Below are 25,061 nucleotides of genomic sequence, written 5' to 3' on the forward strand. Positions count from 1 at the left end.
GAAGGAAACAGCCTCCCAGACAGGTGGGCAGAGGCTATGACTTGAGCCGCTCACTGAAGACAGACACATGGCCACTAAACGAAGGGACACTGCCTGGTGCGGGTAAGACTGTGGTAAGGTGGCACACTCACCTCGGGGGAGGGGCATAAAAATTGGCACCATCTCTCCAGAAAGCAATTTGGCAAAGAGACTCTGGAAAAGAAAAGTCCATCTCTCCTCCCAGAAATCCTACATTTAGCAATGTATTATTGGGAAAGCATCAGAGATGCAGCACAAAATTTATATCTAAGGATGCTCATCACATTATTTATAGCAGAAGAAATAGAAAAATAATCCTGAAGTAGAAACAGAAAGGAAGACCCAGTTAAGTGTCTAACAGTGAGAACTGGGGGAACACAGTGGGGTATCAGGCAGGTATATGAGTGTATGTTCACAAGGAAAATGATGATAGGAATTGAATGATATAGAAATCTTAAACTCAACTTAAATTTTAATATGGAAAATTTCAAACATACAGAAAAGTAGAAAGAACGATAAAATGAATACTTTAAAAACCCATCGCCTAACTCCAACAATTAACATCCTGCCATATTTCTGTCACTGTAGTTTGTGTGTGTTTGCACAACCATTTTAAAGTCATCGAGATAGGGGCGCCTGGGTGGCTCAGTCGTTAAGCGGCTGCCTTTGGCTCAGGGCGTGATCCCAGCGTTCTGGGATCGAGCCCCACATCAGGCTCCTCTCCTGGGAGCCTGCTTCTCCCTCTCCCACTCCCCCTGCTTGTGTTCCCTCTCTTGCTGGCTGTCTCTCTGTGTCAAATAAATAAATAAAATCTTTAAAAAAATAAAAAAAAATAAAAAAGTCATTGTGATATTTTAATGGCAAAAATCAGGATATATTCATTCACTCAATTAAAACTGATTTCTTGACCATCGACCATGTGCCAAGTTAGGTGTTTGAGATACAGCAGTGAACAATTACGTGTGTGTGGCAAGTGCGGTAACATGGTGGTAGGGAAGGAATGGGGTTCTCAAATCCTGCAGAACCCCCTAGGACCACACCCAGAGGGAACCCTGCTCCCTCTGTCCTCTTCCAGTGCCACTGCGGTGAGGTGACAGACACACTCTGCTGCCAGCACAGGGGACGGCTCGGGGTGGGGGCAGGGAGCATGAGGCTCAGACCCTGCCACAAATCCAGCCATGAGCTGCAAGCTACTTCAAGTCTCTTGGCCTCCGTTTCCCCCTTCTGTAAAACGGGTGGGATAACATCAGCCTCAGAAGGCTGCGGGGAGGATGTGAGTGAGAGCACAGACAAAACACACAGCATGAGAGGGGTTCAATCAGTAGTAGCCGATCAACACTGTCATCATCCAGTTCCCAAAGAGAAGCTGGTCTCCCCACCCTGCAGGACACAGGCGCTCTTCACCAGGGATAGCAAGGAGCCCAGTCCGGCCCAGTCACCTTCAGGGCAAGGGCATCTGAGCGGGATTACTGTGACCAGCCACAGGAAGCAGATGGCAGAGGTCCGTGAGGAGGCAGGGGAGGCAGCCCTGAGGCCCACAGCAGCCTCCCTCGGCACGGTCGTGTCTGTTCCAGCAGGGCTCAGGGCAGTCGCCCCAGTCCTGCCAGGCGGCTCTGACTATGCTCCTCTCACAAATGCCAACACCGAAGCTCAGAAATAACACTTGTCCAAGGTCACAGAGCTAAGAAGTAGAAACCAAAACCAAGTCTGACCTCAGTCCCACCCTGTAGGCCTCCTAGAGCACCCCATGACCCCGACGAGGCATTTCCTACTGTCTCCAGTCAAGGGAGATAAAACAGGCAGAGGCTTGGGAGTGGCACAGAGGGTGGGGGACAGGGAATGTTCTCCCCTTCTGCTCTTAGGCCTGGCTTTGAACGACACAAGACTTTTGGGAAGCTGAAAACTCGGAGTGGTGACATCAGGCTCAGGACCCTCTCTGCATATCATCCTGATCCAAGATCTTCTGAGGTCTGTCTAAAAGCTCCTGAAGGTCCTGGATGCCATCATCAAAGGGAAAGTGCTTAGCTTCAAGAACACAGAGGACAGAAGTCATCTATCCCTAGGGGAGGTTTGGCTTCATGGATAGAAAAGCAACAGGCAAGTCAGTATAGTCAGGGGACATCCAGTCCCCCACAAGGTGGTTGTGTGTGTGGGGGGGTAGTTTCTTAACTATCGGTGGGCAGGACCAGAGCCCAGTCCCAGGCTGGCCAGACACACCAAACAGCTTCACTCAGCCCATCGCCCCGCCCACTGCCATCAGCAGCATAAACAGAACCCATCCACATTGACAAGTAACGGTTACTGACATAACTGGAATGTTCTATCAAAAAATAATAATAAATCAGGGGCGCCTGGCTGGCTCAGTGATTAGAGCGTGCAACTCTTGATCTCAGGGTTGTGAGTTCAAACCCCCCCGTTGGGCGCAGAGATTACTTAAAAATAAAATCTTTAAAATAATAATAATAACAATAAATCAAACCAAACCATCCTTATTCCCTTCTAATCTCTCGTCCAGCCTGATGACCACACTCGTCGAGAAGACCAGAGGGGCTGGGTAACTTTTGCCATGATTTCTCTACTGGCAGAGCAGTGCTCAGTGGCTGGAAACACACCCAGCTCGGGGGTTCGTTCAATACCAGTTAAATGCAGATCAAAGGACAGAGAATTAAGAGGAGAAAAATGGAGGAGGGGGTCAAAGAGAGCTGGAGGCAGCCCCCCCCCCACAACGCTCAGGCCAAAGCTCACCTCCAAATAGGGTTTCCACAAGTAACGTAATTTGTTAATCATCTAAAGAAGCACTAGTTAACTTGACTTTCCTCTGATCAAAAGCACTTTAAATTGTTTCTTGAACCTAGAAAAGAACATTTTCAACTATGGCCAAAAGAGAGTGAACTCTGAAGCAAAAAGACTCAGAAGAAATGTTAAAAATTAGGGATGAAGTTATATGGCGGAACAAGTTTAGAGAAACGAGCCGTCCTCCTCCCTACCCAAAGTGCATACATTTAAAACAATCGTGGTCTTTAAGCACCTGACCCGGCAGCAAGGCATCCTGGTAATACCACACCTTCTCTCTAGGGCCCAGCTCCCAGCAGGCTCTGCACTGGAAGCCTGGCAGCCAGCCGTGAACACCCCCCCACCCCTACCCGCACCCGGCGGGAGGCAGCAAACCACCCAGGTGCAAGGGCCCCGGGCAATGACAGCTCCGCTCTCCCCACCTTAATCTTCTCCCTGCGGGGCACTCAGATCCTGACCAATCCCCTAATCGCTCCTCACACCCGAGCGGCTCCTGGACTGGAGGCTGTGCCAGGTGGACTTGCCGTGACCCACAGGCACGCACTGTGAGGCAGAGCCACGCACCGAGCACCGACGTGCCTTACCGTGGTCTCTTCCCCGGGCAGCTCTCCCATGAGTCGGGGCGCGAGGGCAGCCCCGCTTTACCACTGGGCTGCAGAGAATCCTGTCCAACGCCCGTCTGAGGAGGAAGGCAGTGAGGGAGAGCCAGGCACGCTGTGGAGCCCAGGGCTAGACTGAAAAGTGAAGGGCCGTTTGCCTGACGCTGCTCGCAGATGTTGCAACTTGCCTTCTGCTAGGCAGCCAACTTCACTTGTCAGGGAGATCTGTTGTTCGAATCCGCCCAGCTGGGGTGACCTTTGAAACCCCTGGCTGCCAGCTGCAGAGACTCTCAATGGCGGCCCGGGCAGACCAGGAGTGGAAGCTCACAGGTTCTTACTTGTTCAGAGCTGCCAATTCCAATCTCAGTGGGGAGCGAAGGGAGGACGCTGTCAAGCAGAGAGCTGAATCCCTGGAGGGGCTGGGCACACCCCCAGCGCCACATCTGGCCTAGAGCGTCACTCACCCCTTGGCACATCTGGCATGCAATTACCACACAGGGCTCATGGGATATGTGCCTCCTGAGACCCAGCTCTTTCCTCCTTAAGCTAAAGAAGCCCTGCTTATGATCCCTGGAGTGGGAGGGAAGCCCAGAGAACAGATGGTTGGGGAACTCCCGCGCTGCAATTGTCTTAAGGAATCTGGGCTGAGATTTGAACCAGGCTCCAACTGTTCATGTCACACACAGGACCCAGCAGGGCTCCTTCTGACCCCTGGGGAGCTTCAGGACGGGCCCTCGGTGCATACCTCTAAAACATGGTAACAAGGTAATACTCAGCCCAGTCCTCCTCCAGGGGAGAGAAGGATTTCCATAGTTCCAAAGGAATCTCACGCTATGCAACTCACGCCATGGGACAAACTGCAGATGTCTCAATCAGGAATGACACGGTAGAAAAGCTTAAAGCTTTTCTACTGGGCCCTGTCTGAGCCTTAGCTAACTGGTACTCTTCTAACAGCTAAGGGACCCTTTACCCTCTAGCTCAGCATTTCTCAAATTTTTGGTCGCAGAGCCCCCTTTATGCTCCTAGAAATTAGTGAGGATTCCAAAGAGCTTTTGTTTGTGAGTTACTGCTAACAATATTTACTGTGTTCAAAATTAAAACTAATAATTCATTCAAAAACATCAATAAGTCCATATGTTAACATAAATAACAGTTTTAAAAGAAAAAATATATTTTCCAAAACAAAAAGAAGTTTAGTAAGAAGAGTTGTTCATTTTTGCAAATTTCTTTAATGTCTGGCTAATAGAAGACAGCTAGATTTTCGTGCCTGCTTCCACATTCAGTCTACCGTGTTATCACAGTGTATTTGCAGCTGCTGGAAAACTCCACTTGAGAGAGAAAGAGAGTGAAAAAGGCAAATGCCATTTTATTACAAAGATGATTTGGACCTCTGGGCTCCTGAAAGAGTCTCAGGGATCCCAAGGATCTGCTGGGGGCATACTTCGAGAACTGTTGCTTTAATCCATCCCCTGTTTTCCCCATTACCATCTGCTCTCATGTCTGTCTTCCTGAAAATGCACAACTAGAAAGGGGAAAAGTGGTTTTATAGGAGTAGTGGAGTGTGGCTTTGAGGAATGGGTGAGGAGGAGGGTGAATCGATATCTAATTTGGCTCCACCTTTTCTTCCAAAGAAAATGGTTGAACAAATGTGCACCTGAGAGACTTGAAGCTGAAACAGATACTGATGAAGAGAATACCTGTAAGTCAATTAAGTCCTCGGCCAAGACTGAATATAAACTCCAGACCTCTGGAAGACATGGTAGATATTTGAATATTTTATGGCTAATAAAGGAAGAAAGAAATCCAAAAAACGATGCTGTTCACCACTGAGGAATGGAGGTAAATTCAGATCTAAGTCTTCTTAAATGGAAATCTCTGGTGGTGGCAACAGGACTGGAGAGTCATCTGGAGATGGACAGAACTAAGGACAATGAAGTGGACAAAAACATGGGAGGCATGTCTATCACACCTGTGGGTTAGACTAAGCAAGTAGGAACAGCTAACATGCTAAACACAGCTAGCCTGTTCACTACAGCCCTGAAAGATCAGCAAAATGGACCAGAGCTTGCAAGGAAACTTAAAAGGACAATTTTTAAACTGAATACTTAGGCTCGGGAGCAAAAACGGGGGCGCTGGGGTGCCACAGTTGGTTGAGCATCCAACTCTTGGTTTCAGGTCATGGTCCCAGGGTCGTGAGACGGAGCCCTGTGTCAGGCTCTGCGCTCCGCTCTGAATCTGCTTGAGACTCTCTCCCCCTCTTCCTCTGCCCCTCCCTCCCCGCACTCTCTCTAATAAATAAATAAATCTAAAACAAAACGAAACAACACAACACAACTACCCAAGTACAAAACGGCTGACTGGAAACACTGCACTCAGACCTCTGGTCCCACAGAGATCAGGCTAGCCCCATGTTAGCAGCGCGCATCAAATCCCTTACGGCCTCTTTATCCCACAGCTCACAGATGACCGTCACGTAGTTGTGTGGTTCTATGATTAACATCTGTCTGCCCTACTGGAACACAAACCCCCCGGGTCAGAGATCCCGAGTGTTTCACTAACTACTGTATCCCCAATGCCCACAGTACTAATGAGCACACGATAAGTTCTCAACAAATACTTGTGGGATATGTGAGTGAACAGAAAGTTGGGCTAAAAAAAGTATTGAAAAAAAAATCTCTTCCAAACTAGGACACACTTAACTCTATTGTATAGGGAATCTTGAGAACGTTAGAGAGAAGATGGAGGGAAAGAAACCAGTGAACAGGTCACTCCAATAAAACAATCTGCCCCTCTGGAGCCAATAGGTATTTGGTTCCAGACACATGGGTGCTAGTCTGGCTTTAGACCAAGCATGTGACTCGTGCACCCTTTCCACTCTGCTTCTCAGTCTTCCAGTGTGTGAAATGGGCACGATGATGTCCTGCCTTGGAGTCTTAGATAGACTGAGGTTCCTGCTGGCATTTCCAAGGGACTCGGAGCCAGGTCCCTGGCTTCCCAAGTGAAAGCACTCCAAGGCAGCCCATGCTGTCCCCCACAGCTGAGTTCTTCCCTGAGCCACCAGGCAGGTGGCTGTCCCCTGGGCTTCCTGGGCCTTTCCTCTGGAAAAGCACATTAAAGGAAGGGCTGGGTTTCCGCAGACAGATGAGCTGCCCACGTCAGCCCGGCCACGTCAGCAGAGCAGCAGACCACGGGCAGGAGGAGGATGCCGGCTCAGCAATACCACGCCGAGTGCCCACATCTTTGGCAGAAAGTTATTTTTAAATTTTCTTAAAAGGGGATAGACACACACACACACACAGATCAAATCAAATAAACACACCCAACCGCACACACAGTGTGAACCAGTGAGGCCTGGTCTCCTGGAGCTACTCTCTTCCTGTTGGGATTCTTGCTTAATTTGGGATTTAATGAGAACAGGCTGAGAGAAGCTTTTTGCAATAAAAGTCACATGAAAAAAAAAAAAAATCAAAGCCAGAACCAGAAACCCTGATTATAACTAAATTAGCAAAAGGCACATTTCTACCACAATTAGCCAACAATCCTAATGCTCATTTTGTTATCAGGTGTTACCGCCACAGAAGTAAATCTGGGATCACCAGTGTGTTGATCCAACCACCCCCTTCTCAAACACCATGCCTCCTCCCTCCATTCTGTTAAGTCACACCAACTGCGCCGAGTTTTTTAAACCCCACGAGATGAGCACTGGGATACTCATGTAGGGGTAGCCCCCACCATCCTCAGGCCGTGGGAGCCCAGAAAATCGCCTCGGGGAACAAGTACTGCGCTGACGGCTCCCATCCCCAGGATGCCCCACGGAGGGGAACAGACCACTCGACAGTCAGATGCTGCGTTCTCCACCGCTAAACTGTGTGGCCCGAGGATGGTGAAAACCTCTGAAAGTCTTAGTTTACTTATCTGTAAAACGGGGCTCCCGCCAATACCCCGCTCCCTATGAGGTTGCCTCGAGGGTCGGCAATGTGTATGAAGAGCAGCCCAGCCCAGTCTCTGGCAGAGAGTACGTGCTCAATCCACAGCAGCTGCTGTAGTTAACATCACTGCTGTTGTTTTAAGATCTCTTTTAGAAGCTCAGAGAGTAGAAGCAGCCTTGGCCACAGACAGGACCACTGGAGAAACTGGGAGCCATCACTGGAGGGTAAAATGGCATCCGAGAGACAGTCAGCGACTCTGGTGCTCTGTGTGGCTGCACCCTGACCAGCTGTGTGACCTTAAGAAATCACTGCCCTTCTCTCCCTATGCTCCTCTCTCTGTGTGGCCTGATGGGCCTCTCTGGAGCCACTTCCTGCCCTAGTGCACCTGTGTCTCTAGGACTGCCGCCAGCTCTCCATGGGACACCTGGGCAAGAGGAAAAGGTTCCAGAGCAGGAACATGACCCAGGACACCAGGAGAGGAGGAAAGAAGCTTCTGTTCCCAGTCCACCACGCAGGGCTGCACAGGCTGGGCGGCCGAATCAGGCAGGCACACCTGTCATCAAGGCACACCTGCAAGACGCCAGCATCTGCATGAGGACAAAGACGGGGCCAGTGCTAAGCAGGGGCACTACGTGATTATTCCAGCTTTGCAGCCGCTGGCCAGCTCCCAAGTTGAGCCTCTGATTCGATGAGTCTGTCCAGAGAGAAACTGGGGCTGAAAACACTGAGGGGAAACCCCAGGAAAAGTAGGAGAAAAAGCGAGAACCACTAATAGCTACGATTTAGTGAGCACATACTACGTGTCAGGAGTACTCCTGCTGTACTCAATGTGACTGACCTCACTGAATCTCTTAGAATGGCAAATACTAACAGCAAAATTAATGCGGAGAGTGTTGGGGGAGTATCATTCACTCATAAAGTAAACGGAACATACTCCTTTTCTTTCCACTACTTGATTCTTCCCCCGCCTCCCACCCCAGTCCAACCAACATTTAGTAGCTTAGTGACAGAGGGTTGAAGGAAGAAGATCTAGAAAGGAGAGGGAGGAGTAAAGGCCACCACTCTGTGCCATGAGTCTGCCTGCCCCTCCTCTCCTGCTCTTCTTCCAGGAAAGCTCTGGAAAAGAAGGCCCAGAAAGGAAGTGGGCATCATGACACTGCTAACCACTCCCTGCCCCAGAGGGGGCTCTGAGCAGCTTCTCTAGCTCCGACTGGCATGTCCCATCCCTTCTTTCTGAGTCTGCCTAAAGCACGCGCTACCCTCTCCGCTTTCTGCAGCGAGCTGGAGTGTGGCAATGATCTGAAGGGACAGGCCTAGAGGACTTAGATTCTAAGAACCCAGATGGACACGAAGGATGAACAGAGCTCGCCCAGGCGTGGCTGCTGAACGTGGCCCCTGAGACTCTGCACACAGTTTAGGGGAGATGTCAGCATCCCCTGGCCATTTCTCCCGGGAAAATAACTCTGTGGTTGGACCAGCATCAGCCTGATTGGAGAGAAACTCCGAGGTCTGAGGAGACAGAACGAGGAGGACCCCTTTGTGGGAGTCCTGCCTTTCCACGTGAGAGCCTCAGGCCCTGGGCTGGAACAGTGACTTCCAAGGAGTGGGGCAGCAGGAAGCCCTGCCAACAGGAGAGGCTGCAGAGATGAGAAGCGCTGACGAGAACCAAGGCAGTTTGAAGACTCCATCCACAGCCCCTTCTGGACCTCCTGGGGCCCAAGGCAGGGCTATCGCCCATCTGGCTCTAGCATGTGCGTGCTTCACTCAAGCTTCGCTTCCTGAGAGGCCTGGGGACGTTCTCTTGCAAATCCTCTCCCTTGTGACACAGCAGAGGAAAATGAGGCACGGGCCAACCTGATGTGTCAGTTCCCTGGGCCCCGATTTGAAATTCAAGTTTGCAGCTGGTTTCTAATTACTCCCACCAACACAATCTGTCTCCTCTGGCTGAAGCCAAGGCCTGGCAAACTGTTACGATTTCTAGTGTTCCTTCCACCCTTGACTAGCACTGAGACGAGAGGGCAGGTGCGAGAGAAGCAGAATGAGGAGGGAGCCAAGGCTGGGTGTCTCCAACGTGCCGGAGGAGGGAGGGTGCTAAAGCCAGTCGGGTTTTCCCCATGCCGTTTTCAGGCCGGCTGCCTCAGCTAGAGAGAAAGGACCAATTCCTCCGCTAGGGTCAAGCCCAGAACTGTATCAAAAACACAGCTGGAGTAACCAGTCCCAGGACAAGAGTAACAACAAACTGGCAATTTAAGAGCAAGCTAGGGGATGACTGCCAGCCAATGGCCTTCAGTGAGGGGTCCCATCACAAGCTTTGTCGTCAGACAAAAATGGCTGGACTCGAACCTGCCTCTGGCACTTAGTAGCTGAATGACCTGGGTGACTTACTTAATCTCTCTAAGCCTCAATTTCCCTGTCTGTAAATCTGTTTTGTGGGGCTCTGTGGAAATTAGAAGCCACTTCAAGCATCTAACACAGAGTAAATACTTGGAATACCCAATACATTGTAACTGTAACATGCAAAGTAACTTCTAACAATGCCTGGCACACAATCCCTCCTTCAAATATAAATATTTGATGATTATCAAATAATTGATCATTATCAATTGATAAAAGTCAATTATTATGAGGAATAAGAGGTATCACATTTCACTTAGGTGTTCCAATTTATTTTAATACTGCTGCAAACATTGCCCTATTGCAAAGAGTGGATTACTAATTCACGTTCGAATGTTGACTTGTGTTTATCAGTTACTTGTCACTGGCTAGACAATATGCACTGCTCTCACCCTCCCAAATTCTGGATCACAGAACATGAGGGCTGGAAGGGGCCCTAAATTCCAACCCCCTTTCCTCTTATTTTACAGGTGAAGAAACTGGGGCCCAGAGTGAACCAATGTACCCTCATAGACAGGTGCAGGGATCTCTGAGGTTTGTGTGGCATGGCCCAGGGCCATCGAGGCAGGTGAGCCCTGCAGTAGACAGCTGAATTAGAAGTAGGGAGATGATAATGCATGTCTAAGACAAACGAAACTCATCTGAAAAAGGGATGTTTTTGAGTTACAAAGGACGGTTTGAGTTAAGAGAAGTTTAGAGAGTTACGGTCTTTAAACTGATTGAGGCTGGGTTGTGGAGGGCATAGAGGATAGCAATGCTCTTCGCTAATGCTGCCAAAAGGGCTTTTGTTTAAAATTAACATTAAGCTACTGACAACTTACAAAATGCTTTCCTAATCCAGATCTCACCTCAACTTCACCATATATTGAGGTATGTTATAACCGCACTTATTGATGGGAAATCTGAGGCTCCAAGACCAAGTGACGTGTCTGAGGTCATAGAGCTAATAAAGCAGAAGTGGAATCCAACCCTTCTTAACTCCAAATCCTAGCTCCATTTGGAAACATGCTCGGGAAGAATTCATCAAGATATGTTAAATCGTATTATCACAATAAATACCATGCCCAACAGGAAATTTCCAAAGCAACACCTTGGTGATATTCTCTGAGATTTATTGGAATGCTATCTGATGGGTACAAATTTGACTAATGCAGTCAATCCCTTGCCCAGGGAAAGCCCCTTATATTTGTCCCAAATAAATGGGTGACTTCATTTCAATCCCTCATGCCTGAGAGAGAGTCCCTGCGTACGGCCAATCACCAGCAAATCTATGCAGGGCCCGGACCAGCATCTGCAGGTCTGCCTCCCGACCCCGACCCCCGCCACGCACACGGATGCTCTCCCTTCCCATTCACAGGCCAGAAACCTGTGTTCTTCCCTGAAGCCTGGGGCTCTTCTCCAGGCTCTCCTCCACTCTCCTCCCATTGGCTGGGCACAACCCCAGACCGCGGCCTTGGGTGCTTCATCAGAACTGCCAGGACGACGCCCTGGCAGTGTGACAAGTCCTATGTTGCCACATGCAGTTCACCCCTTGCCCTCGCCCGCCCTCCCATGATATGAGGGCCCATCCCCAGAACAGCTTCCAGCTGTAGAGGAGAAACAATGACTTAGTGTTTCCTGGAACTTACCTGGGGTGATGGAGGGCTGCCAACCCAACCCAGCCAGGTTTATCAGCCCACAGGCCAACAGTCAGGCTTAGACACAGCCCTGCTCCTCCAGCCTTCTTTGTCCTTCATTTGCAGGGGCTGCATCTTCTCCCTCCCTTCTGCTGCTTCCACCCCTACCTAACACGGCCCAGTCCCACTGGGGGCAGGGGCACAGGGGAGCATGCCCTCCGAGGGTCCTTCAGGGTTCTTGGGTACCACTTACTGTAGGAACCTAGGATGTCGGAGCTGGGAGGGGTCTGAGAAATGATGCAATCGCACCTCCACCCCCACAGGGGCACCTCTGTGTGCCCTTTGGGGACACCTGAGGCCATCTCATCCCAGAACATCAACTATACTCAGAGACTGGGGGACGGGTTTTATATTAAAACCAATGCATTCTGTGGCACCTGGGTGTTTCAGTTGGTTAAAGGTCCGACTCCTGGTTTCGGCTCAGGTCATGATCTCAGCGTCGTGGGATCAAGCCCCACAGTCAGGGCTCTTCGCTCAGTGGGGCGTCTGCTTGGGATTCTCCCCCTCCCCCTCCCTGTGTGCCCCTCCCTCCCTACTGCTCATGCTCTTGCTCACGGGCACATGTGCACGCGCTCTCTCAAATAAATAAATAAAATCTTAAAAAAAAAACACCCAACGTATTCACATTATTGTATAAAACAACGACTATAAGTAGACTTACAAATCAATGTAGGACTTCAAAGAAATGCCATGCTTGGGGCGCCTGGGTGGCACAGTGGTTAAGCGTCTGCCTTCAGCTCAGGGCGTGATCCCAGCGTCCTGGGATCGAGTCCCACATCAGGCTCCTCCGTTATGAGCCTGCTTCTTCCTCTCCCACTCCCCCTGCTTGTGTTCCCTCTCTCGCTGGCTGTCTCTATCTCTGTCAAATAAATAAATAAAATCTTAAAAAAAAAAAAAAAAAAAGAAATGCCATGCTTGCCACAAGCTGCCTCAGGCTACGCTCCAAGCCCCTCTCCCTGAGCACATGTTCTTTCTCCACTTCCCTTGGGGATGGCAAAGTCGGAGAAGCAGGGGTCCAATCCGACCCTCCTGTTTCCCAGAAAGGGAGCCTCAGGTCCAGACAAATGCGGTGACCGTGGTGCCCAGCATCTCCTGTTACAAACAGAGATAACCCACCTATTGAATGCTTGCTGGGGGCCAGCTACTGCAGTGAGGGTTTTACCTAGTTAACTGCCATTTTCAAGGCAGCTCTAAAGACCGGAATTATTTTCATTTTGAAGAGAAGACGCAGAAGTTGAGCAATGCACCCAAGGTCGCAGAACTAACAATAACAGCCACTTCTTATCAGCTGGCTTTAAACCCGGGTCGCTGGCTCCAAGGTTCAGACCCTTGGTAACAGTGTCACGCTGTTAGAGATGCCACGGGGAGGATCTGGGAGGAGGTTGGAGTCCAAGGTCCTGGTGTCTTGTCCTGGCTCTGCCACTAGATTACTCACAGCCACAGACACAAGGGGACATTTGCTGATCTTCTCAGTCTATAGATAAGAAAACTGAGGCCCAGGGGCGCCTGGGTGGCACAGCGGTTAAGCGTCTGCCTTCGGCTCAGGGCGTGATCCCGGCGTTCCGGGATCGAGCCCCACATCAGGCTCCTCCGCTATGAGCCTGCTTCTTCCTCTCCCACTCCCCCTGCTTGTGTTCCCTCTCTCGCTGGCTGTCTCTATCTCTGTCGAATAAATAAATAAAATCTTAAAAAAAAGAAAAGAAAAGAAAACTGAGGCCCAGAGAGAAGGGCTGGCTTCAAGCTAGAGCCACCAGATTTCAGGGACAGGATCTCTTAACAGTGGCCCCTGGGAAAGTGTCCCAACCTCTCAGGGGTTGGAAGACCTCTAGCACCTCTCCTGGATGTATGTTATCTGTATATACCGATGTACGTAACTTCTAATCTGATGTGCACGTCCTGTCTGCCTCTGTGAGCCCACACACCTGTGGGGCCCTCACACACTTTGGTCTGCAGACAGCAGCTCAGACAAGCTACCCTTAACCTCTCTCCTTGGGGGCCTGGAAGAACGTGCTGAGGGAACTTGTGTGACAATCGCCAGTCACTTCTGTTCTGAAGTGACGAGCTAGTCTGCTAGTAATTAGGTAAGTCTTGTACACCAGGAAGCAGAACGTATACCCGGTAGTCAAAAGCCACAGCCGCAAGCATGCACACCCCTCTCAGCGAGGAAATTCCAGAAGTTCATTCATTCCTGTGGTCACATCCGTAAGAATCTTCTTCCAGATCCCAACTTCTCAGGCCCCGGATGTTTGCCTACAAAAAGCTTAGTCCACGGCTGGACAAAGGCAAGAGGACGCGATGCAACCCCCTCTTGACTCCTTAGAACATTTACGTTATCAGGGGCCACACGCTGATCATCTGGGCCAGTCAAGCCAGGTTCATCAAGTTTGTGCTCCCAGCAGAGAAGAACTCCGGCTTAGGGTCAAAATGCACAGTCTGTCCACATACCCACCACTGTGTGTTTCTGAGCACCTACGATGACCACTACGGGCATAAATGAAGTGAGAGGTTACACAGAGCGAGCTAGACACCACATCCTCCCCATACGATGACATAGTGCTGTAGGAAGAGTGAGGCCACACCCCTTCCTTCTGACCTCACTCTGCCAGTGGCCTCCATTTGCTCCCATGATCTCCCTCCCACACCCCTGACTGTCCTCCCCACCCCTGCCCTGCCTTCCCTTCCCCACTGGAGTGGCCACTCTCTGGGTGAAGGGTTCAATCCGCAGTCCCTGAGCACCACAGGTGGATGGGGCGTCCTTTGGGTCTGGAGCTGGTGTTTCCTGAGCCTGGGCCTCTCTGAACCTCCATCTCAGGTTTGGACTGGCAGTGGGTACGCGGAACACAGCAAACTGTGACTGACCTGGAGAGATCCCTGCTCAGAGGTGTCAACTCAACTGGCTCTCAGTGGGGAGGAGAAAGCATCTGTTCCTCCCAACCCTGTCTCAGAAATGGGGACATTCACATGCAGGGGGAAAGTCCTTCCCCACAGGAGGCCCCATCAGCCGCCAGAGAAGGAAGATCAATGGGCCACCACCACCACCAAGGATTAGCTGGGAGAGCACAGAGCTGGAGGACCAGGGACTTGGAATCCTATTGGAGAGGCTGGATTAGCAAAAAACCAGAAGAACCACAGGGGCAGGAACATGGGGTTGGAAACAAAACAGCTAGTGGAGAACATTCACAGGCCCTAAACCCTCCATGGTTTTCCACTCCCGAACCCAACAATTTTCCACCCTGTGTGGGTCACTCTGCCAACACAAAAGCAGCACTTTATTTCCCAGCATCACCGAGAAGGCAACACGGCCCCAGCATCTACTGGGTGTGAAACGTTCTCTTCCCCACAGGAACACGACTGGCACAGGACTCTGTATGCTGTCTGCCATCACTGCAAATGGCCATTCTAGTCGTGAGAACATTTCCTTCTAGGCAATTTAGGTAAGCTTCTATCCAGTGGGCACAGCGGCCAACCAGCTAGGCCTCTCTAGATATGGTTGGTTAGGCCCAAAACAGAGCTCCCCGTGTGCTTATCCATACCAAGTAGATGTATTAACAATGCACTTCTAATTACTAAGCTCCATTGCTAACAGTTTTATAACATTTAATGAAATGCTGTCATCTGGAGCTTTTATCATTAACGGTTAATGCAGAGAATCAGTTTTGGCTCTTGGTTTGGTGTTTTAGCATTACCCAAGATGACACTTTTCTTGGAGAAAGCAGTCCCTGGGACTTGCCAGAGCCCAGGCTCTGATGCGGGGAGATGTGGGACATGATACTGAAGAACGCTTGTATCAACTCTGCTCTGCCTCACGCCTGTCAGCCAGGACTGGGTCCCATTTCTCTAGTGGCCTTGTCCCTCTTGATTTCCAGGCTCAAGTGAAGAAGGGAACCTCACTACCGATGGCACCTGCTCCCTGTGGCATAGATAAAGCGCCATGAGGGAAAGTGTCTTGTGGACATTGGTTTCAGTTGAAGCCTTCACAATGGTACTTTCTCCCCCATGAAAAGGCCAGGTTCTCCCACCAGACCACTCTGGGAAGCTGGGATTTGCAATGAGCACCTGCTTGCTCAGGTGTCATCTTTTGACTGACCTCTGAAGGTTCCTGTCAAGTATGCACAGCCTGGCCTCCAAAGCAGAGCTCTCTCTCTTAAGTGAGGCCATGCTTTTCTTTTCCCTTATGTCTTAACTGAAGAGTTAAAATAGTATCCAGGTGCTAAAAGGTAACTTCTTGCTTAAGTCCAAGAAAAGTCAAAGAGAGCTTGTCCCCACACTTATCACTTGTATCCCTCTACCAAACAGCAGGACCAAAGGCACAGAAGGTCTAGATAGCTCTTCACAGAGGCAATTCCTAAGTCATTTATCTGTCTGTTCATGTACAAAATGTCTCTGAGCTGAGACCGTCTGCGAGGTGATGCTGCTGAAAGAAGGTTCTGTGCCTCTTCTGCCCCAGTCCCACGATGTCCAGACAGGCATCTTGGGGCACTCAGGGTCAGAGCAGTTCTCCCGTGGGCACAGGGAAAGAGGCCTCCTCCACAACCCCACCCCATTTTTCTTGCAACCTGAACCTAGACGTGGCTCCCAGGCTGAATCACAGATGGTCAGTGTGGTGCTCTGCGAAGCCATGGGGTTCCCCATAAGCTGCCCTGACACAGCCAACAGAACAGAGGGTGGACACCAAGAGGCACACAGCGCGCCCACTCCAGGCCAAGCCCTGGTCTTCTTGACGTTATCATCTCCTGCCATTTGAACTTACTTCTGCACTAGCCATACATGAGCGTTTCTATTAAAAGTCAAGCATTTCTCTAGGGAGAAATGCTCCCACATATACAAGCAAAGGAAGGCTCTGCTGGCAAAGTATCTACTTGTACTGCTTCTGCTCATTGAAAATTGCAATGGTCATGAGCCAGATTTGTGGGATAGGTGAAGAAGGATGCAAGGAAGGAGAAGCTTCTGGTCAGAGTAAAATACCTAATTCCAGCCACAGGCTGGGGCAGCTTGGAAATAACCACCCCGATCATCCTTCAACTAAACAGGAAGCAGAGCTATATTCAAATGTCACACCTGGGCCACTTCTCCATCAGGCTGGGCCTACCTCGGCCGCAGGGAATCTTAATTCACTTACTTTTCAGTCCTCGAGGTGACCAGCAGAGCAATCATCATCAACCTAGAGTGGCCTTCTTCTTCCCTTTCAACACCTAGGGTGACCATGTGACACGTTATCCAAATCAAGTCTCTTTTGACAAAAACAAGGGATGTTATTAATGCGTTGGGACTATCCAGGAGAACCAGGATGGACGTATGGCTCTCGTATTTCCACGGCCTCCCTAGTCTACATGTGAGATGTGACTTCACAGACGTCTTCCCTGGCCACGTTCACCCTATCCATGCTTCACCTGCCCTCAGTCCAGGAAACGGTTATGTTAGTCACACACTGGGTCATGTTGGACATGTTCTTATAGGTGTCCTCCCTCCTTTCCAGACAGTGCCTTGACTGCTGACTCTCTGCATGAACTTTGAACTCATTCTGGGCCCCGTATTCCAGCCTCTTCTGTCATAAGCAGCATCTGCTTAAAGTCTGGTTGTGGACAGACTTACAGATGACTTTTTTCCTGACACAAACACCATTATTTTCTATATACATTTTTCCAGTCTGTTTCTATGTAGGTAGCTTTTTTTCTTTCTTCTTTTTTTTAAAGATTTTATTTATTTATTTGAGAGAGAGAGAGTGCACATGAGCAAGAGAGTGAGAGAGCATGAGCTGTGGGGAGGAGCAGAGGGAGAAGCAGACTCCCTGAGGAGCAAGAAGCCTGGGCTCACGACCTGAGCCGAAGGCAGACGCTTAACCATCTGAGCCACCCAGGCGCCCCCTATGTAGGTACCTTTCAAAACAAAATTGTATTTATGTGTTATCACTGCCTTCATGTTCGTGCTTTTCTTCAGGCCAAGCCACAGACTTTTTCCTGGTTATGGAACACACTTTATAAGTCTCATTTTTAATGACTGTGCAATATTCTGCCAAGTGGATGAACCGTAATTTACTCAATCACGCCCCTGTTTTATCATTTAGGTTGCTTCCAATTTCACGAAAACAGATGACATCACAAGTCACAGTTTCATGAGCGTAACTTTTCCTTCATTCTAGATTATTTCCCCAAGATATATTTTGAGAATTTCAATTACTGAGTCAAAGTGCATGAAATTGGCTCTTGAATCTGGGTCCTCTTGATTCATGTCAGCCTGCTGCCTGGGCTGACTCATGGCCCCCCAAATATTCTTCTCTCCTTCCTCAGCTCCAGTTCGAGCTTGAGCTCCTTGATCTGGTGCCACAGCTCAGGCAGGAGCCAGGCCCAGGGATCCCTGCACAGTTTGGAGGGATGTGCACTTAGATACCCAACCAAGTCAGGCAAGGTTTGGGAAGTGAGGCAGGTGTTGAGCAAGACAGACAAGGATCCAACTCAGAGGAGTCACGAAGTTCAAAACTGTTGTTATCGAGCACAGCATCAAGGCCTTCTGCCCTCTCCTATATAATGTTGCCAGTGGGGCAGCCCTGGAGTGCCACGGTCGTCTTTTCCATGGAGCTAAGTCCTGCTCTAATCTAAGAGTCCCTACTGCTCGGGGGCCTTGCCAGCAGGGTCTAGGACATGGGCTCATGAGCACCTATCCAGGAGCAAGTTCCCACAAATCTGTGACAAAATACAAAACTGAGGAGGACGCGTGGTTTTTCATACACTCAGTGTGTGTAGTCTAACAGACCGTCCTTCAATCTTCAGTTCATGCCCTTCATATTTTGTGGTCGTGAACATATTCTCTCATTTATTTGTAAAAATGTCCATGGCTCTGTTTCATTGGCAGTTCGTTCATTCAGCACATACTTTTTGGGAGTTCGCTACCTGCCAGGGGTGACTACAGACCCTGGAGACAGCGGTGAACACGACGAAGGCACCCTTCATGAGAGCACCCAGACAGTCAGCTCTCCTGACTGCTCTGTAAGTGCCTGACGTGAAGCTTCTGAAGGCTCAGCATCCACCTCAAAGAGACCCGTCTCGAACAGTCACACGGCCAGCTACAGGACCAGAGGAAGAGCCAAGTTGCCCCACCCATGAGGTTCTGCTTTTAGAGAGCTGTGGTTGACTTACACAACTGGCCCTTTGACCACTTGCTTTTCCCTTCCTGCACTTTAATTCCTGCTCTTCTGTTTTAAATCCACCAATAAAGAGTGAACCTCTGAAGCCCTAAGTCCCCACCTTTGGCCCTAAGAAAAGCAGAAGCCTCTCTACCCATGACCTTGCTGTGTGGCCCCCATCATGCCCTGTACCCTCCAGGAGGTAAGTAAGTAATAAACCTTGTCTTTTCTAAGTTCTCTGATGTCTGTTGCTGAGGTGTGTCCTGCAATGATAATAAGAACCACCAGGGCTGGTCCAGAAACAACGCTGGCTCTGGATAGGGAAACTCCGTGGGGGCTCACCACAAGCAATATGGGCCCAGGTGAGTGCCCCTGGGCATTTCTAGGTGGTGGTGGCACCATGGGTAGGCTGACAGAGCTCTGGCTCCGACTGTCAGGCTTTGTCTCTGCAGCCACGGTGTCTAGGGGGTGGGGATCTCAGGTTGGTATATATCTGTATCTCCATGGCAGAGTGTCCTTCCTGCACAGTCAGTTCTCATGAAACAATTGCTGAGGACAGGCCTTTAGAAAGACAGGAACACTTCCTGGAGGGTTAGTGGGACATTGGTTGCGTGCACAGCAGAGGGCCAGCAGAATGGAGGGGGTGTGAAGTCAGCCAACCACCTGCCTTCTAATCCCGGCTCTGCTGCAGGACCTTCAGCAAATTCTTTCATTTCTGGATCCTCACTTACGAAATGGAGAGGATGGTAATGGTACCTGCCTCAAGAAGCTGTGAGGACTCAAGGCCTCAGCAAGTGTCGCCAGAAGCCCTCCAGAAACGCGACCTAGTTGTAGTGGTGACGGTAGCATCCTCTGGGGGCTAAGCAAGCCAGCTGATCATGTTTACCTTAAGTCAGGTGATAAGGTCACAGCCCACAGAACCAAAATGAAGTCCAAGATGCATCTGACTGGCCAGAAAAGTCAAGGCTATAACAGGGAAAATTAAATTTGTGTATGAAGGATGGGGGAAAAAAAGAACTAGCCAGACTTTCTCTTCCTTCCCCATGGATGTCCATGATAGGAACTGATAAAATTTCATTTATGTCAATAATAGAAACATGAGAAAATGCTCCTGCCAGACCCAGGTCTCTCCCATGGTGGGCGCATGCCAAAACCTGATCACAAATGGCTGAGATGAGTTGGGGGAAGCAGAACTCGGATACACAGTTCAGGGACTTTCCTAAACTATGGACATTCCACACAGATAATTTCCGGTGCCACAGAAAGCTGTGGAATTTAAGAAGACTGAGGGAGGGCGGGGCAGGGTAGAAAACAGAATGTTGGCCACGACCAGCAGCAAGACAAAGACCCATGTTGGCAGAGCTTGCTCTCAGCTCTGCGACTGCAGTGGAATGCTAGAGAGATTTAGTATCAGTGCTGCAGATAAAATAATGTCAGCAGACTGGATCATTAAAGATTTCTGGCTCACTTCTTCACCCTCTCACTTTCTGGAAGGAGGTTAAGAGAGACAGGAGATGGGTCCAATAAACCAAGAATTCCTCCGATTTATGAGTGTATTTTTAGTGACTCCTGACATCTGGGGTAGCAGACACATTATTTCAGGATCAGACCTGATTGTGCCCTTTACACTGGGCTAAACATCACTCTCTAAAATGCTTTGATGAAAATGTAATTATTTTAAAGATATACACAGGCTAATTGAGACCAGACTGAGGAAGTCCTTAGCTTCCAGAAGAAGACATTTCTGGCTGAGTGGAACAGATGCCATTAAACCAGTTTCCACCACTCACTCCTCACCATCTTCCCGAATTCCTCCCTGGACCTGCAGCCGGACCAGACCTCTTCCACTCAGGACTAAAGCGGCCCAAGACAAGGCAGTGACCATGGGGTCACAGCCAGGTCCTTACAGAGCAGCACTGCATCCAAATGCTTATTCCCACTTGCTTTTAAAAGCTCGGGCTATTGACAAGGAAACGGTGAATCACAGAACCACAGAGATAGTGAAGAGACCACAGAGATCTTCTAATTCAACTTCCCACCCAGGATAGGAATCCTGTTCTGTCCCAAACTGGGCAACAGTGGGCCTGGTGTGGACACTTGCTAGGGCCTGGCCATGCCAGGAGGCTGGCGATTACAGGCTGGGAGAGGGATGGAACCAAACCCATCAGAGTTAGAGGCAGGACTGAGCCAAGATCCCTCCATGAAACAGAGCAGGCTTGCAGCTGAGCCAGACTCCTCCAGCCCCTGAGGGTAGACGGATTCCCCAGTTAGGACATAGCTTCATCCATGCACGAATCCCCTCTGGGCATGTCTGACAGTACAGAATTCTCAGAGAGGGGACAGGAAGAGATGGCAGGGGAGGGAGTTCACATCACTGTGTTTAGTAGGGTCTGCTTTCTTAGGAAAGGTCTAGAACAGCTCATTAGAAACCTCCTCCTCTACCACTTAGCTCCTGTTGAGAATAGAAACAGAGGTGCCTAACAAGGGCCACCGACAGATCCTAGCCAGGACATCCCAAAAGGCAACCTCCCGGAAAATCCTGCGAGAAGAAGTTCCCACACTCACAAGCAGCCCTTCCTACCATGGGCTGAGCTGTGATAGGCCTCCCCCTAACTGACCCCATTCTGCCCCTTGGGGTCACATAGAGTAAACTCCAGTCTGCTCTAAGACACATCTACAAATATTTGAAGATGTCACCATTTATCCTTTATCCTTCTGCAGAGAATACGCCAGGTCCTTCCACTATTCTGACTAGGCATGGTTTCCAAATCCTTCCATATCCTCAGGGCACACACTAGTTTCACCAGGACTCCCCTGGCATGAACCCAAGGACTGAAGAAAGCATCCTGGGTCGCCTGTCACTCTCTCCTCACCCTCCACTGAGAGCACTCGGTGGGCCTCTCATAGTAACCACCTCACCCCCCAAAAGGTGGGGGTGCTTGGCCTGAGGGACACGGCACGGCTGAAGGTCAGTGGGATGCCAGCTGGCGTAGTTCAGAAGGAGAGGTAAGAACACCACTGACGTCCTCCTGGGAAATCTGGCCTCGAGCTGCTACAGCTGCAAGCAGAGCAAGCCGAGGTCTGAACAGGCAGCTGTATGAACGCGGTGAGGAGGTGGAGACACGGCCACGAACGTGCTCCAGACTCACCTCAGGCAATAAAAAAAGAACACAGTCGAGGATAAGGTTATGAAATACAATTTCAACTCACCCCAGGCAGCTTAGTGGGAGGCTGGTAGATATGGAAGCTGTCAGTGGTTCCAGAGCTTCCTCGGACACCATGAATTAATGGGATGTGATCTCTACCCCTGCTCCCAGACCACTTGTTAGATCAAGGATTCATGCTTTCCAGCTTGTAGATACCCACTGGCTATATGAGAGTGGGGGGAGGGGGAGAGGGAGAGAGAATCTCAAGCAGACTCTGTGCTGAGCACAGAGCCCAAGGTGGGGCTCCATCCCACAACCCTGAGATCATGACCTGAGCCGAAAACAGGAGTCGGGCGCTTAAACGACTGCACCACCTAGGCACCCCATAAGCTACCAGTGATTTTTATAAGCTCCTCCCTTGGGTACTTTCTTGCATTTTGTAATTACCCTCCCTCTCCACTACAAAACTGGGTATGCCTATGTCTCAGAATCTGGTATTAAGTTACAACTCAGTATTCTCTTCAAAAATAAACAAATAAATCTCTTGAATTACAATGCTTTTCCCTTATTCCTCTTTTTAATTTGGGGGGTTTTATTTTTAGATTTTACTGTCTAAAGACTTCTTAACAATATTTTTAAGCATGACAGGATGTCCCAAGACGACAACATCTGGTCGTAAGTTAGTCACAGAACTGTGGCATAGTTTTCTTTCTTTTGAAAAATAATTAATCTGTGATGGTTTTAATGGATATTAAATGAACATGGAGAGTTTTTATCTTAATATAATTTTAGCAGCACGCTTGGGCTTTATCAGGCCCCATGACCAGGAACGCCTAGAAAAATTGAGTAATTAGGTTCCCAGGATAACTCCAGGGGATGGACCCTTGGCTTGCAGGCTTATTAGCAGCTTAAACTCTGCAGGGCCACGGGTCTACCCTGAGCCCACAAACAGGGTCTCCTTTACGTTGTCAAGGGCTCTCAGCTTCTGTTCCTGTCTCCTCAAGATGGCATCCCATCTCTTCAAAGCTCTCACAGGCCCTAACCACAAACTATTCCTATGGGTCCTCTGGTTTTGCTATGTCCCGGACTCCTGATGGCCAGAAAGCTCAACTTTCTCCCTATGCAGATTAACTGCTAGTGTGTCCAGCCCTTAGGGATCTTCTAGGCTGTTCCAGCACAGACTCTACCCCCGGTCAGAGATGGCCAGGCTTTCAGGCCCAGTTACCCCTCACAGATACAGATCAATGAAACCTAGTCAAGAGAAGAGGCCATAACTACCCCAGAGCATCACCACGGAATTCCTCCTCAGACAGAGGTCCCATTGGAAGTCGTGAGGGGCTCCTCCACCCGTAAGCCATAGCAAGGGCCATGTACACTTTGCAGAGACAGAAGGTAAAAAAATCCAACTGCTGCATCAATCAATGGCCATTTGAAGACGTTCTGACTCTTCAGTAGCCCCCTTCCTCAGGACGGAGCTCTATGCCTACATTTAAGGGGCGGATAGTTCCTAATATCAGGAATCTAACACTTCTGTTTCTTCCATCTCTCTTCTCCTTTGCTACCCAACTCCTTCTACTCAGAGTTGGCGCATCAGTAGCCTCTTCGCCCAGAGTGGGACTGGTCCTGCCCCTTCCTCATCCACACTGCCCCCATGGTCCCCGCGATGGACAACTCCACAAGCAGCTTCTACAAGGAAGCGCCCCTCAGTAGGCAGTTCAGCCACAGCTTTAAGTGGCAGCAGGTGCAAGCAGAACGTTGAAATTATCCCTGGTGTTGGTGAGTTCCCAGTCTAAGGGGGGGAAGACAAGGCCCACAGGCACACAAGAACCCAGGCAGTCATCCAGAGGACACTCTTCCCAGCCTGATAGTGTATTCACTGCTCTCAGCTGTACCCGCACAGTCAGTCACCCCTCCGTGTGGAGAGACTCTCTTCTCTCTGGATGGAGGGGCTGTCCTCTCCTCTCTTTCCTCCTATCCCCTCTTCCTGGTCTCTAAGTGATGGCCCTGCTCATTCTTCAGGGATCAACTCTAGTCCCATGGTTTTAACACATAGAGAGGCCAGACATTCCCAAACGTATCTCCTGTCCTAACCTCTCTGCCAACCTCCAGAATTTTCTATCCAACTGCCTATTCCACATCCCCACTGGTTTATCTTACAAGATAGAACAAGATCTCTCAACTTTCTCCAGCCAAACGCGCTCCTCCTGCAGCATGTCCCACCCAGACCAAAGGCTCCATCATGCACCTGAACACTCAGGCCCAGGAGCCATCCCCCACTCTCCGTCTCTCTGCATCCAATCCATCAGCAACTCCCACTGGTTCTATCTTCATTCTGATCAGGCCTTGCCACCCCTGTGCCATCAGCCATCCAAGCCACCAGCATAACGTCCTTAGACCCCTGCAGCAGTCTAACTACGTCCCCGTTTCCACACTGCTTCCCTGCAGTCGGTTCTCCATTCAGCAGCTAGATCATGACACTCCCCCACTTAGCGCCCTCCAGTGACCACCCATTACCCATGGACTAAAGTCCAAACTCCCTCCCACCGCCTGTAAGGCCCTACCTCACCCAGCCCGGCCTATAGCTCCAAGCTAACCTGCATCATGCTGTGCCCCACCCTCCTCTCCAGAGCTGGCTGGCCCGCCTGCGGCTCCTCCAGCCACATCAAGTTCACTCAGGCCTTGAGGCCTTAGCAAAGGCCAGTTTCTCTGCCTTGAACGGAGTTCCTCCCCCATATTTTGAAATTCACTCACTCACTTCATTCTGTCCTCTGCTCACACCACACTCCACAAAGAGGCCCTCCTGACTACTTGGCAACCCTATGTAAAATAACCCTCTGTCCTCATCCCTCAATCTCCTTACCCTGCATTACTTTTCTTCATTGCACTTTAAAATCGATGCCAGACAGGGACGCCTGGGGGGCTCAGTCGGTTAGGTGTCTGCCTTCAGCTCAGGTCATGATCCCAGGGTACTGGAATCCAGTCCTGCAGCAGGGACCCTGCTTCTCCCTTTCCTTCTGCTTCCCCTCTCTCGTGCTTGCTCTCTCTCTCAAATAAATAAAATCTTTTAAATAGATAGATAGATAAATAAATAAACAAATAAATAAATGCCAGACATTACTGTCTTCCTCTCTCACTAGAAGTAAAACTACCCCAGAGCAAGGACTTTGCCTCCCTATCACTCAAGGACTATATGATGAATGAACAAATGTCATGTCTGATACGTGAATCACATCAACGCTAGTCATACTGACATGGATTATGTTCTTTTCTTGGGAAGGGGACCAAATTTCTCATAGAAACAAGAGTATAAGGGATGGTTATGATATTAATCAAGTCCCTAATGCCCAACTTTTAAAGAAATATGATCAAACCCAATGCTTAATTAC

The 25,061-nt window shown here is 49.8% G+C and overlaps 1 protein-coding gene across 2 annotated transcripts in view; it reads right to left on the reverse strand.

The window, feature by feature from the left end:
- The window catches only part of LOC121100408 (myosin light chain kinase, smooth muscle-like), a 37,885-nt gene extending 33,875 nt beyond the window's left edge, over positions 1-4,010 (reverse strand). For both annotated transcript variants that reach the window (XM_040621335.1, XM_040621334.1), the window contains exon 1: positions 3,396-4,010. In XM_040621335.1, the coding sequence (XP_040477269.1) occupies positions 3,396-3,425 (30 nt within the window). In that variant the 5' untranslated portion in view covers positions 3,426-4,010. The remainder of the gene's footprint in view (positions 1-3,395) is intronic.
- Between the last annotated feature and the right edge of the window lie 21,051 nt (positions 4,011-25,061).

The sequence above is a fragment of the Ursus maritimus genome, unplaced genomic scaffold, assembly GCF_017311325.1.
Source record: "Ursus maritimus isolate PB19 unplaced genomic scaffold, ASM1731132v1 scaffold_4, whole genome shotgun sequence".
Lineage (NCBI taxonomy): Eukaryota > Metazoa > Chordata > Mammalia > Carnivora > Ursidae > Ursus > Ursus maritimus.